We start from the raw sequence: 13,530 nt of genomic DNA on the forward strand, positions 1-13,530 counted from the left end.
CTGCGGTGATATGCATTTTCGCAATTTCAATTCCGCCACAGCGAAGGATTTTTTAAATTTGTAGTTGAGCACACCGTACACACGGAACGCACAGTGGCAATCAGCAAGAAGTTAGAACTCATTTCGGACATTTTAATTTATCCGAGGATTGAATGAAAAGGAGAGGTTGTCGAACAGGTTTCTTGACGATTACTGACTGACGAATTTCTGGGCATAACCACCGAACCTGAGTGAATTGGGCAATATTTATGGTCATAAAAAACGGTCCTTGAAAGTACCCCACTTCACTGTTGACCACAATAATACCCCACCTCATATCCTTCTAAAGTTAATTCAATGACTGCAGGAGAATTGGCTCGCATATAGGTTTCTGTTCGCGGCTGTAGCACCGCACGTACGTCATTTGAAACATCCAAGACAAGAGCAGCTGACCACATACGTCTGTACTAAAGCTAAAATTACGTAGTGCTTGCCAAATGCTTCTTAGAACACTCCCTTCTCTCCTTAGAATCTTAAGAAAAATATCAATGTTTGAAGATTAGAGTTTTTCTTGTAAATATTCAAGAATATTTGCTGGGCTTTGCAAAGCACAAAGGTACTGACCGATTTTTCAAACAGGCGAATATTTCCCACCTTTAGTACCCGAACATCAAAGCAACCAGCCATGCTGCAGAAGAGCTGCACGGGATGTTGGTCATAATTAAAACTGGAGCGTCAAAATAACTGGTGTCGACTGCGGGAACAAAATTGAAGCACCATTTTTAACCATTCAGCCGAAAAACTGGGATTATTCTTATCTCTACTTCGTAACAAGAAAATTTTGAAATGACTTTAACTGTCTGAATTCTTGGAGCTTGGAAGAAAAATATTTATTTCATGGCTCTTTGATAGCATTCGCGTACCAGAAAAATGTGGCGCACGAGAGTGTGACGGGCAGGACCTTATATTCTTAGGCACATTTGGGCCTTCTTTATCTTGATCTACGTTTCTTTCATGTTCCCTGATTCGCTCGTTAACGCAGCGCCCAGTTTGTCCTATATAGGAGCGGCCGCACGAGAGGAGAATTTCCTAGACAACACCTTCGGCGCACTTCATCAACGATCGCCCATGTTTGGTGCCACACCCTCTCTCTTCTTTTCGGTTTCTTTCAATACGACAGCAGAGGCTTCCGAGCTTTTCTGGGGCTGAAAAAACAAGCGGCACACCATGCCTGCTCTCGACCTTCTTCAAGTTGTGGGCTACCTTGTGCACATAGGGCACCACCACAGGTCGCACCACCTGTTCTCGAGGGACCTTTTTCCCAGTTCTCACAGCGTTCCTCTTCATTTTTTGTAAAAAAACAACACACCTTTAGACACGGACAGAGGCAGATATAACGACACAGCGCTGTGTCGTTATATCTACCTCTGTCCGTGTCTAAAGGTGCGCTGTTTTCTCCAAATATGAGCTACCTACTAGCCCGTTTGACCACCCTTCCTCTTTTTCTTTTGTAACAGGCTTTCATCGACTGCCGTTACGATCGAACCAGGGAACCCAGCTGAAGACAGCCTGGCCAATTGGTTTTGAAAACTTAGTTGAATCTTGTAAGAGCATGATTTTATGAGGGCGGATTCGAGGAAAAGTGAAGCATTCCCCCTTTTAATTAGATTGGAATCAAGAGAGTCATATGACAGAAGCTCCTTTTTGCACCCTGAGCGTGCGCCCAACAAGCCTGTTTCCTCGGAAATGTCAATGCTAAGATCTAGAAACTGTAAAACTTTGCCTTCAGGTAGTTCACAAGAAAAACGTAAGCCATTACCATGTTGTTTAAATAAGGATTAAACATCGGGCATACTTTCTTCGAAGTTCAAACTTCCGTCCTTAGTGAAAATAATTAAAAAGTCGTCCACATATGTGAGCAGTTTAAAAACGTTGTTAGCTGGCAGAACCTGGTGCAAAACATGATCCACTTGGGAAATAAAAATATTGCACAAAACAGGTACAACATAGGAGCCTTGTGTAGTGTGTTTTTTGTGCGTGTGGCCGAAGATGTATAGTTAGCAGCTTGCCCAGCAAGTCGTTCTTTTAAGCGAACTATAATTTACAAAAACTCACAAACGACAAAGGCACCAACAGAAACAGCATAAGTGCACAACTCTTTCGCATTCATAGCACGTAAGCAAACTTAAAGGGGCCCCAACATATATTTTCAGTGCGTTGTTTTGTCTGCTGGTTGCATAGAACGAGTGAAGTGATGCTATTAGCATCGGTCGTACAGCGTATACCACCATCAGATGCTCTGGCTACTTTTTTCATCGAAGGACTTTGCGCCTCTCTGTAAAGATCCTAGGACCTAGCACTCAACACTGATGGCTACTCTCTATGTATCTGAGAGCGACTTCGCGGATTCGATCCGATCGAGCCATTGAACTGTATAAGCGTTAGTTTCGGTCCCAATTAACGATGCGTTCGTTTCGCATTTAGCAGGGAGTGCGCAAGGCCGTCTTGTGGAGGATCAGCGGGCGGCGGCGCGAGAGGGCGGCTCGTTCCCGTTAATAGCGCGCGCTTCTTGCTCGCCATGACCGCCCCGCCGCGGTGGCTCTGTGGTTACGGCGCTCGACTACTGATCCGGAGTTCCCGGGTTCGAATCCGACCCCGGCGGCTGCGTTTTTATGGAGGAAAAACGCTAAGGCGCCCGTGTGCTGTACGATGTCAGTGCACGTTAAAGATCCACAGGTGGTCGAAATCATTCCGGAGCCCTACACTACGGCACCTCTCTCTTTCTTCGTTCACTCCCTCCTTTATCCTTTCCCTTACGGCGCGGTTCAGGTGTCCAACGAGATATATGAGACAGATAGTGCGCTGTTTCCTTTACCCAAAAACCTATTATTATTATTATTATTATTATTATTATTATTATTATTATTATTATTATCGCCGTGACCATCCAGCGCGCTAGGAGCGACGGTCGATGGCTGCCGGTAAGCAGTAATGGTACGGGATATGCTAAATGTGTCTGATATCTTGCGCAGGTTATCACACTCTCGCTGTATCTCGCGCTCGAGTTCGGATTCATAAGTAAGGGATCGTCATTGATCAGTGTTTCATTCTCCGCCGTCGACGTGACGACGAAGCATCGCTGAGTCAACTGGGCTTTCACATGATCGTTGTAACCATGCAAACGGCGCAGCCAGCCTTGGCATGAACGAGTTACAGAGAACAAGCAACCAAGATAGGCTCAGATAGGCGGTTTTGATTGGTCGCACGAAGAGTCGTGATTGGGAGAGTGAGATGAGAATAGGAAGCTGCGCGAAAATCAAGTTAAGGGCAGAATTTTGTTTGCTTGTATTTTCAAATTTCATCAATGAATAACTCCCGTTCCTATCCATAGATTCTCGTAATTCTTTTTGAGTTAGCATCGGTGTGACATAAAGAATCCATCTAAAGTGTAACCGGCACCCCTTCAAGCGGTGTTTCGCAGCCCCTTTAAGTGCAAACGGTAGTTTTTGCTTTTTAGATCGCCCCGTTCTTCCTAGGCCGGAGTGTCGGAGGCTGGGGGGCGCTTTTCGGCAGCTGCGCTTGTGGGAAACAGCAGTTTTTCGACTCCGAAGGCTAGTCTTGGTGAGTCCTGGTTCTCTAGAACCGAGTGATGCGACCCCGGTTGTTCGTTGTATATGACACGCAGTGCCCTTCCCCAAATACGCATTTGGACGGTAGCCCCGCCCTCTTTCCTAATAAGCGAGCATTAGCGATAACTGCCGCCGTTGAAAGTGGGCTTGATTGTATTCAAAATGTGTAAAATGCCGACTGTTGGAATCGGATCCAAATAAAACTAAGATCGAAATTTGTCATCGAAATTTCGATTATTAGCTCACACCTAATATATATTAGACTTTCAATATTCTTCATTTGGAAGCGCCCGCTGATCCTGATAATAAGCGAGATTCGGAACGAAACACGTGAAACATCGTTCTGCCTTTCCTAACGGGACGCTGAGAGCACTGTCTGGTCGAAAGCCTCACCTCAGCTGGAAGATGCAGCAGCAGCCAGCCGTGCACGCCCAAATAGCCCCAGGGACATCATCGCGGCGACGAGGCCAGCTGTGTGAGCTGTTGTTGCTTCAGTGGGGACAGCTGTGTTGGCAGTGGCGGCAACATCTGCACAGCTGCGTGGACGACCCGCCTCAGACAAGGCGAGATAAGGAGTCTGTGCCCGCAGCTGCAATAATTGAAGAAAATAAAATTTTAATCAAACTGCCCAAAGAAAATAATTAAAACGCAACACGAGACAGTACCCCACAAACAACGTTCTGGCATATGAAACTAATATAAGAATACGACTCTGCCTCAATAGTGACTTAATGTTCAGAGTTAGCAAAGCTGATTTACACAAATATTGTGTTACTGTTCATTTTGCAAGTGCTGCTAATTGCCAGAAAGAAAATAACGAATTTGCGTTGCCTGCTGTGCTTTCCTGCTTGCTCTTCTCTTCATTTCGCGCGCAACAGTGAAAAAAACAGCCCATTGAAACTTGGTGAAATTGATACTGGGAAACGTAACGAGGTATCCATGCCGCCACGAGAGAGAAATCAAATATGTGGTTTTTAAAGCGCTCGTCGACACCTCCAATCTTTTTACTGTATCAATCGTGTTCGTCTATTGAAAAAAAAAACACCATTACTGAACAGCGCAATTATAATAGAGGTTGCAAGATTATTACGAACAATAGGACCCTCCCAATGACTCTGTGGATCTCGAGTTCCGACACTCAGGACTAGGTGCGGGTGCGAGCCTTCCTGTGGTCACAACACAGCGAGTCAAACCAAATGCAATAGCGTCCCTGTAGACTAGCTCAGTGGAAGATAAATAGGTAAGGCCATATGAAATAATCGAGATCCCTCCTCTAAGGAACATCGTTGGCGCGCCGAAGTCTGTGGCTTATTTGCCCGTTGTGAGAAGTGAAATGCCATAAATATTAATCGAACTTTCGTAAATTACATTCGCCTAGAATGAAGCGGACACACTCCGAATAAAGCTCTGTGAATGCCACTGCTTTTGTCTGTAACACCTGAGTGATGGTGGCATCAAACCTACATTACCAGCCCCGAAGTATGTTGCGCGGCAACCTAACGAATAATTCTACATGTGTACGACCAGCCCTCGACATGCAAGCCTTCGGGACGACCTTACCATACTGATCGCAGCAAGGATGTTGAAGGATCGGCCAAGATGCGTGCTTTGCCACAAGTGCGCTGCTCCTGGCGTTTCCAGCTTGCTTGGGCCTTGGACTGGGTGTACTCGGATGCCATCAGTGACGAGTGCTCTGTGTGTGCTGCTGCAGTGTATAATGAGGATGACGGGCTGCTGTTCTCAAGACTACCGCAAAGACGGCGACGGCGTCCAACGGGGCGCTGTCCATTCGCATATCGGCGGCAGCATTGAAACTGTGCACCATCGCCTGACGACGCAAGGTGGACTCCATAGTCTCCTTGCCAGTGCACGCGCGCACAACCAGGTGGCGGAAGGGGGACTTTTGAGAGGCAAGGACGGCACTTCCTTGAGTATTCAATGGCCGATCTGTCATCTACGTGGGGCTTAGAATGCACCAAGCAGCTTCCAGGACAAACGAGCGCGAGCGCGGGCCGCAAGCAGTGCTGTGGCATGTTGCAAGTTGCGCGTCCGCGCCGTAAGTGTCGCCACGGTCGGAACGATTGCAGCGATCCTGGTATCTGGCGGCAAACGCGGCTGGAGTCAAGCCTAATAAAAAGTAAAATTTCTCGACCATAGTAGACAACACAAACATGCTTATGAATGAAAATATAACCAGTCGTAAGCATTAAAAATAGTATATCAAAGAAATAAATTGCGAAAATGACACAACGCGTCTGCGCCGCCAGCGCCGCCGCGGGCAACGCTGCAGCGCAGTGGCAGCAGACGACAGCGACTGGCGCAAGCATAGCGAAACTACGCGAGCGACTGCCGACGCGACGTGCGCACTGGACCAGCGTGATTACCGTCCTCAGCGTCATGTCGCATATGTATTGTTGCGCGAAGTGGTGCAGCACATCCGGCAAGAGTGGAGAACATCTCTTCAGATTTCCTTCTGACCACAGGTATTTATGAATTCACTGACTATCGTATCCCTCTTTGCATAGCCGTTGGCGACCGTTGTGCCTTTGTTTTGACCGCCCTTGGTCGTTACCATTTGAAATTGCCGACGGAATAGAACTAGTTTTACCTGGCGCTGTTTACTGCAGTGGCTTTGGTTTTGCGAGATGAGTTTGATAAGTACGTTTAAGGACATTAAAGCAAAATTAAGGGAAGGTGCTGCAGTTTGAGATGGCCCAACAGCCGTTGCCTCTCATAAGCGTGGGACCGTTAGTTACCTTGCTTGCTTGTTCGCATGTGTGTGTGTGTGTGTCTGACTCACTGACTTTTCTCGCTGCCTTTAAAAGCTTATTCCCCGCAGATTCCGGTGCCCTCAGAGTGTATTTTAAATATGAATATTCTAACTTCTGTGCCTATAGCGTCGTCAGCGGAGTAATTGTAATGCTCAGTTTGGCTGTTTCTTTACGGAGTTCAGCGCGCTTGAATATTATTTCTTGCGTGTTCGTGCATGGTTTCTGCAGCAGTGATGCACGTCACATAAATTATCGAGCTGTTCAGACTAACACCACTAGTGTTGGACACCGCGCTGAAAGTCCATTGCACGCCGTGAGCCGCATATAGAAAGTCCGCCGGTCTTGTTTTTCTTACTTTTACCGGAGCTTTTCCTCGCGATATCCGCGCTCAACCACCCATGTACTCCGTGGAAGCGTTTCTCGAAACTATTGCCTACCGTAGTGCTGCCGCTCCAGCATTGTAAATTTCGCTCCACACTCCACCCCGGCTGTCCTCTACGCTGCTCGCTCGCGGGGCGCGCGACTGACCTTGGAGGGCTCTGAACTCTCCGCATTATTCCCATCTCCTCACATATGTCTCTTATCTCGCGCCTTGTCCTTGACAGCTTTTGGGAAGCTCGCAAATAGTTTCGCCTAGTACGCCGGAAACGCTCGTTTCCGGCGGGTGGGTGAGGGGAAGGCGAAGGTCGCTTTCTTCTTGTCTGTGTCTTTTTTGGGACATTTCCCTTGCTTAAGCACTTTTTTCCCCTTCTTCTGGACCCATGCTATTTGCCTGCACCTTCAGTTTCTTGAAAGAGCAGTGTTTCCTGTTGATGTTCTGCTCACATCCCTTTCACACTTCCCATTTGATCACAGTGAAAGCAAAAGATGAAAAACTGTGCCTACTGGTTCATTTACCTGCTGTTCTTAATCCAGACTTCAAATTTGTGGGCAAGCAGCTGTCTGCCATAGCATAGCTACATTGGCGCTTGTGTTTAATGGAGGAATTAGAAAAGAACGAATCATGGGTGGTGGTTAGTATGCAGTTACCTAGAGAAAAGTGTGAGTGGAATAATTGCTATGATCAGATAGAGCTTAAGTCTGCAGTGAAGCTCTGTCCCCATTTCTATCTGCTGCACAAAATTATGCCGCACCCAAAAAGCAGTTGGAACAAAGAACTAGTTATTGTTACCTAAACCAAAAGCAGATCACAAAAGAAAACATAAGCTCAAGAATTTTAAAGGTTCTGGCTTGTCGATCATAGCCAGACATTAAAAAGGTGATTTCATTCATCGTTTCGATTGGCCAGCATAGCAATAGACTAGCAGGCTGTGGCACATTGTTACAAACTGCTGCCTTATTTTGCTTGCATCCTGCCACAATTGTTTTCACGCATATATGTTATATAATGTTCGTACCCCTTTGCTGTGTAAGGAGATGCTAATAAGCATTCCTGAAGTGAGGTATGCAAACCTTTAAAATGTATGAAATCATGTTATTTGGCTGTTTTTCAGATTCTCCATTTGGCTGAAATATGCCAATAGGCTTGAACTCCTGGAGACACCAAGGGAAAAGGTCTACAAAACATACAGGCTCTGCTCAAAGCACTTCACGAGGGATTGCTTCACTAGTGATGCCTGCACAAGGCTCACGCATGAAGCAGTCCCTTCCGTGAAGGTGCATGAGCCTCGTCTGAGAGCCTTGGTGCACCCGGGTAAGCAAAATTCCTCTCCCAGTAAATTCTTCCCAAGCTTGATCCCTCAGTATATCCTGTGGCTTTTTTGTTGCAGATTTCTATGAAGAAGGTGCGGCACAAGGTGAGGGCACTATTTTCAGAAAAACCCATCCTGTAAATGTAAGACCAAAGGGAACAATTGCATTCATAGAGGCTAACTGCAAACATAACTTCCCGGGCACAAAACTTTCCTGCTTCAATGTCATGTGGCCATTGTTTCAGTTGCATCAGACTGCAGTTGTGTACCATGTTGTAGCTTAAATTTCTCTTAACCATATTAACAATCAGATGCTGGATAGTGCACTCCAGCAGCAGTGAGGAAAATAATTTTTACAACTCTATGTTTAGTATTCTTGTCATTATTACTTACTGTTCGCTGCGGTGAATAGAGGGCAGACTGCGCGAATTCACTCCAAAATAGCACACAGGGTCAAGAAAGAACACACACACGCACAAACTGCCAGCAGCTTATTGTGACACACGAGGCGGTAATTATACATGAAGTGGCCGCATATTGTGCAAGCATGGAGGGTAAACATTTTACCGGTTTCTAAGGTAAAAATGGTTCTTTGAGGAGCAACCCGCCAGGATATTTAGCGATGCACATGTCACTTAGGCTATCTGGTTTCTTCCTGAATTATTTCGGGAATAAGTTTGCAAGCATTAATAGTGGTGACATTGCACGCTTCATAGATAGGTTTGCAGTTTGATTTGTATTTCCTACAATGCACATCAAGTGAATTTATGGCCTCGTGGTTCACAGTAAAGTGTTCGTTTGTGTGTTTTCATTCTTCTTCCTGTGTGCTGCTGCGCTATTTTGTATGTCGCGGTATATTGATCGCACAAATTTTTCCTTTTTAATAGTAACTGCCTACAAACTCACAAAAACGATTTAAGCACAATTTAAGATCACACTAACTCCCAGCAAGAGAAACCGTTCCAAATAGAACATCAAGGCCATACTGTGCACTGAGCAGAAGGTGCTGCTATGCAGAGCTTGATTGGCTATATTTTTTTCCTTGTTCGCATAGGCATTGAATCCGCTTCACCACTACAGTCCACTGCTGCACCAGTGGAAGTCATGCTTGGTCACGGTAAGTCTTCCTGCAATCTTGCATAGGAAAACATTCCTAATGTCTCACTACACCAGTTGGTTTGTTTTCCTTGGGAGTAACTAAGTGGTACCTATATTTCAGACTACTTGCCGTTGCCATCAACACTTGGGCTAGGCACAATTGCTGGTGCAGATTCTGCTGTCCATGACACAGGTAGGTGCACTAAGTCAGGATCTGTTTTACATTACAGCTTGAAATGAAGAACGTTTCATTTGGTTCAGGCTAACCCTGTAATGCAGTATTACTTATGCTGAGGGCTCTGTCATAGCACAAAAAAATAAACATATGTAATTACTTTGCTGGCTGATTTCTTTAGATTGGGAGTGTCTAAGTGGTCGTTTAATTGCAGACGACCCACACTCTTCACGTGCCCCGCAGCTCACTGATGTGCAGACTACGCCCCCTCCCCCAGCTGACGAAGAAGGTAGGTGCAATGCACTAATAGTGCAGTGATAATCTATGAAAATTCAACAATGGACTGCAGCACTATTGCTGCAGATTTGCACGTAATAAATTAACCCTCTGCAATAGCAGCAGTGTGCAATTATGTCGTGGTGTGCAATAATTAGGTGCACGTCGGCACATCTTACTGTACCACTACTTCGGATGCCAGACATTTGTTTCAGAAGAGAAGAAACAAGTGTTAACTTTATGCTCACCAACTAGTATTTCATATATTTTTCTGTGTGCATATGTATGAATGCATTGTTTACGTGGTGGACCCCTGTGTTATCTGTACAGAATTATATTTACAGGTAATTTTTCATTCAGCTCAATGAAAACATTGGATAGCCTTCTCAGGTACTTGTTGTGGAAATTGCTTCACTAGCCTGTTGCTTACCATTCACATACACGCTGCGTAGCCAGGCTAAAAATGTGCACCTGAGAATTAAAATACTTGGTTGAAGCCTCCCACAGTGTGTTTATTTATTTGACAGGTGCTGCCCAAAGCACACCCATCAGAGTGATTGCATCAGCATCATGGGACTCACCTGATTATGGTAAGTACTCAAGAAAACATTAGAATTTATTGCAAACTACAACCTTCCACTTCAATGAAAAAGTATGCATCGGTAACCTTGATATATTCATGATGGGTATCGGCAGGCCCGTAACAGCGTGTAGGTATCGCTTTACTGCACATAAATATTTCTGGTTTTTTCCATTTGCTTAACTCAAGCTTGTCATGAAAAATTGCTCTGAATATTAAGCAGGCAAAACACATGGATAACAATGAGATCCATTAACTATTACCCTGTCTGTATTACGAGCAACTAGTTTCCATTTAAGCGAGGCGTAAAGTTGGTCGCCAGAAAAAACTGTCCCTATCAGCGAGGATCATATTAACGGGGCACGACTGTATTCATCATTTCACACAAAAACATTGCCCTGCAAGTTTGGCAACCTGTAGCCCTGTGACTGCACCCTAATCTTGATTTTGTGAGGGATGTAGATGTAGGTCTCGCTCTGAGGCAAACATAAATATGCTTTTTTTATATATTTTTTGCAGCTGAAGCTGGTCCTAGTGGCCTCAGCGGTGCCAAAGAGAGTGTCAGACAGCCAGTGATGACACCAGCATCAGGAACGCCCAAGAGTCGGCGGAGGAAGGGCGCAGTTGTGTACACCCCTCGCACCAAAAAGCGCTTCGAGAAGTTGCATTCTCGAAGCGACAGGTACCGAAAGGCACTGAGTCGGATTAGGAAAAGGCACGACACAAGGCGAGTAACGCAGCAGGAGGCTCTCAACAAGCTTGAGCCGCATTTGCCACAAGACCTTTTTGAATTGGTTAAAGCTCAAATCAGGCTCTGCTCATTTCCGAAATCCAAAAAGCACTGGTCAAAATAAATGAAACAATTCGCTCTCAATTTGTTCTTTCACTCTCCAAAAGCTTATCGCTTCCTCAGAGAAATGCTCCATTTGCCACATGTGAGGACGCTAAGGCGCTGGCTGGCAGACATCCCAATGACACCTGGTATCATTCCAGGTGCCATGGATGCAATAGAATCAATTACAAAAGATTGGTCACTACAAGACAAAGCATGCTGTCTTTTATTCGATGAAATATCCTTGAAAAAAAATTTGATGTATGATCAATCAAAAGATATTGTAATTGGCTTCACAGATGATGGGAATACTAGGACTTCTCGTGTGGCAAACATAGCCCTTGTTATGGCGGTGTCTGGCATATCAAGAAGTTGGATGCAGCCAGTAGCCTTTGCAGCGTCCCACAATGCAACTTCAGTTCTTGCAATGCGCAAGCTGCTATTAGATTTAATTCAGCAGCTTCAAACCAAAGGTCTTCTGGTGAAAGCGGTCATTTGTGATCAAGGGTCGAACAATGTGAGTCTGTCAAGAATGCTCATCCATTCTATCCATGAACCATATTTTGTTGTCAACAACCGCAAAATATACTTCATGTTTGACACCCCACACCTAATCAAATGCACAAGAAATAATTTGCGACGACATAAGCTCACCATTGGCTCTGAGGTTGTTGACTGGACACACATCGAAACCCTTTACAAAAAAACTCGTCACATGGATCGGGCCTCCAAAACACCAGTTGAGCATCTCAAAAGCAGATTGGCAAAAAAACTAAAAGAGCAACACATCTACAGGATGCCCTTTGCTGACATGAGAGTGAAGTACGCCACACAAGTGTTCAGCGAATCCGTATCTGTGGCACTCCTCACTCTCATTGCCATTCAAGAGCTTCCTGTTGATGCAAAATTTACAGCAGAGTTCACGGAAAGGATGGATAAGCTTTTTGACTGCCTGAACAGTTCGGCCCTGAAAAAGCAGGACGACAAGTTGCGGTACGCAATGACAGAAGGCTCGGAACATCATGTCTTCCTTGAGTCGTGCATAGATTGGATCGCCCAATGGCATTTTGGTGGTCCTCTGGACAAGCAACCACACACCATCAAAGGTTGGCAGATTACAATCAAAGCCTTACTTCTGCTGTGGACAGATCTAAAGGCAGATTTCGATTACACTCATCTTTTCACTCGTCGGTTGCAGCAGGATCCGTTGGAAAATTTTTTTGCAATAGTTCGTCAAAAACATGGCTGCAATGAGACACCTAATGTGTACCAATTCGTGGCTGCTGTAAAACATATTTGGATTGGCCAACTTTTCAAACTTTCGCAAGGAAACTGCGAAGTGACAACACATGCGTTCCTCACCAACTTGGAGAGTGTTTCTGCAGTATTGTCACCAAGCAGCACTCCAAGCACAAGCCACAGCAGGCAGCAAGGCTCAGGTTCATCTGACTTGCAGGCGTCTTCACAAGATGCCCCTGACATAGTATACGAAAATGTTGTGTACCATGTCGCTGGCACTCTTGTGAAGAGCTTTCTTGACCAGAGAACCACAGAATGCACATGTGAGGGAACACTCCTTGCAGCAGACGGTGGCTCTCTCCATGGACGACACCAATTCTTTGCACTACTCAAGGAGAATGGTGTTCCCGAGCACCTTTTCCAGTCAATTGCCGCAACTTCTGAGGCATGTCTAAATTATATAAAGAAATTGGATTCGGCCTTCAGAAAAGAAATCTCTTGCTGTGCTCATTTGTCCAATGTGTCCAGGAATCTTGTTGAGAGGATGCCTAACCAGCAAGCTGTTTTCTGTTCATTAGGCTGCAAAATTAAATTCCTTAAATTATTCTGCCGCACAAGGCTGCATTGGCACCTTTCCTTTTTAAACAGGAGCATGACGTCAAAAACAAAGCAGAGTGCTCCCGCCAGAAAGAGGCGCAAATTAGCCGGCTAAATTCATGAGGCACTGTGTTAGGATATTATTGTATTTGGATTTTTAATGCTGCCTACTTACTACACATGTGCTCTCTCTTTAACTTTTTGTTGTACTATTTATTTTTTATGTATATAAGTATTTATGTACCTGTTTATCCGTAATTCTGCTCCGATTGCACATATACTGTACTGACTGCTTTTGCTCCTGCTGCGTTACTTCTTTTACAAAGTACAAGTTTGCCTTCTAGAAGCCTTGTGTGCCTTGTTAGTATGAGCATTGCTATGACCATTGGTTCTCAAATTAATATTGCTGAATGCTAACAACTTACAAGAGGTGCTAGGGAAACCGTTTTGTTTTGGCTTCTCTTTCTTCCTGCGTGACAAGTATACAGGCTCAGTGCCCTTCAAGGAATGCCAGAATTCAGTTAATGACTGGCTGTATGCTAACCATAGTTCTTATGATCAGTAACAGTGCCATTTGTGCAAAAAGTAAATTTGTGAAGCACACCATAATGTTGAAGCATACATCGATTCAGGTGCTCGCAAAAACCAAAAAGTGCTCTGCGG

At 45.1% G+C, this 13,530-nt stretch overlaps 1 protein-coding gene across 1 annotated transcript; it reads left to right on the forward strand.

Moving 5' to 3' along the window:
• The first annotated feature begins 5,934 nt into the window (after nt 1-5,934).
• Nucleotides 5,935-11,053, forward strand: LOC144125823 (uncharacterized). Its single transcript, XM_077659543.1, has 8 exons — nt 5,935-6,091; nt 7,873-8,072; nt 8,149-8,175; nt 9,125-9,187; nt 9,290-9,361; nt 9,558-9,632; nt 10,147-10,209; nt 10,719-11,053. Exons 1-8 carry the CDS (start codon nt 6,006-6,008, stop codon nt 11,051-11,053), a joined length of 921 nt encoding a protein of 306 aa, XP_077515669.1. The 5' UTR covers nt 5,935-6,005.
• Nucleotides 11,054-13,530: the final 2,477 nt, after the last annotated feature.

The sequence above is a fragment of the Amblyomma americanum genome, chromosome 1 (assembly GCF_052857255.1).
Source record: "Amblyomma americanum isolate KBUSLIRL-KWMA chromosome 1, ASM5285725v1, whole genome shotgun sequence".
NCBI classification, from domain to species: Eukaryota; Metazoa; Arthropoda; class Arachnida; order Ixodida; family Ixodidae; genus Amblyomma; species Amblyomma americanum.

Excerpts from the sequence above, each read along its gene's own strand:
- LOC144125823 (XM_077659543.1), top strand. The coding sequence starts at position 6,006 with ATGTCGCATATGTATTGTTGCGCGAAGTGGTGCAGCACATCCGGCAAG. Across the intron at positions 9,362-9,557 it reads TTCTGCTGTCCATGACACAG|ACGACCCACACTCTTCACGT; the intron begins GTAGGTGCACTA and ends GTTTAATTGCAG. Across the intron at positions 10,210-10,718 it reads ATGGGACTCACCTGATTATG|CTGAAGCTGGTCCTAGTGGC; the intron begins GTAAGTACTCAA and ends TATTTTTTGCAG.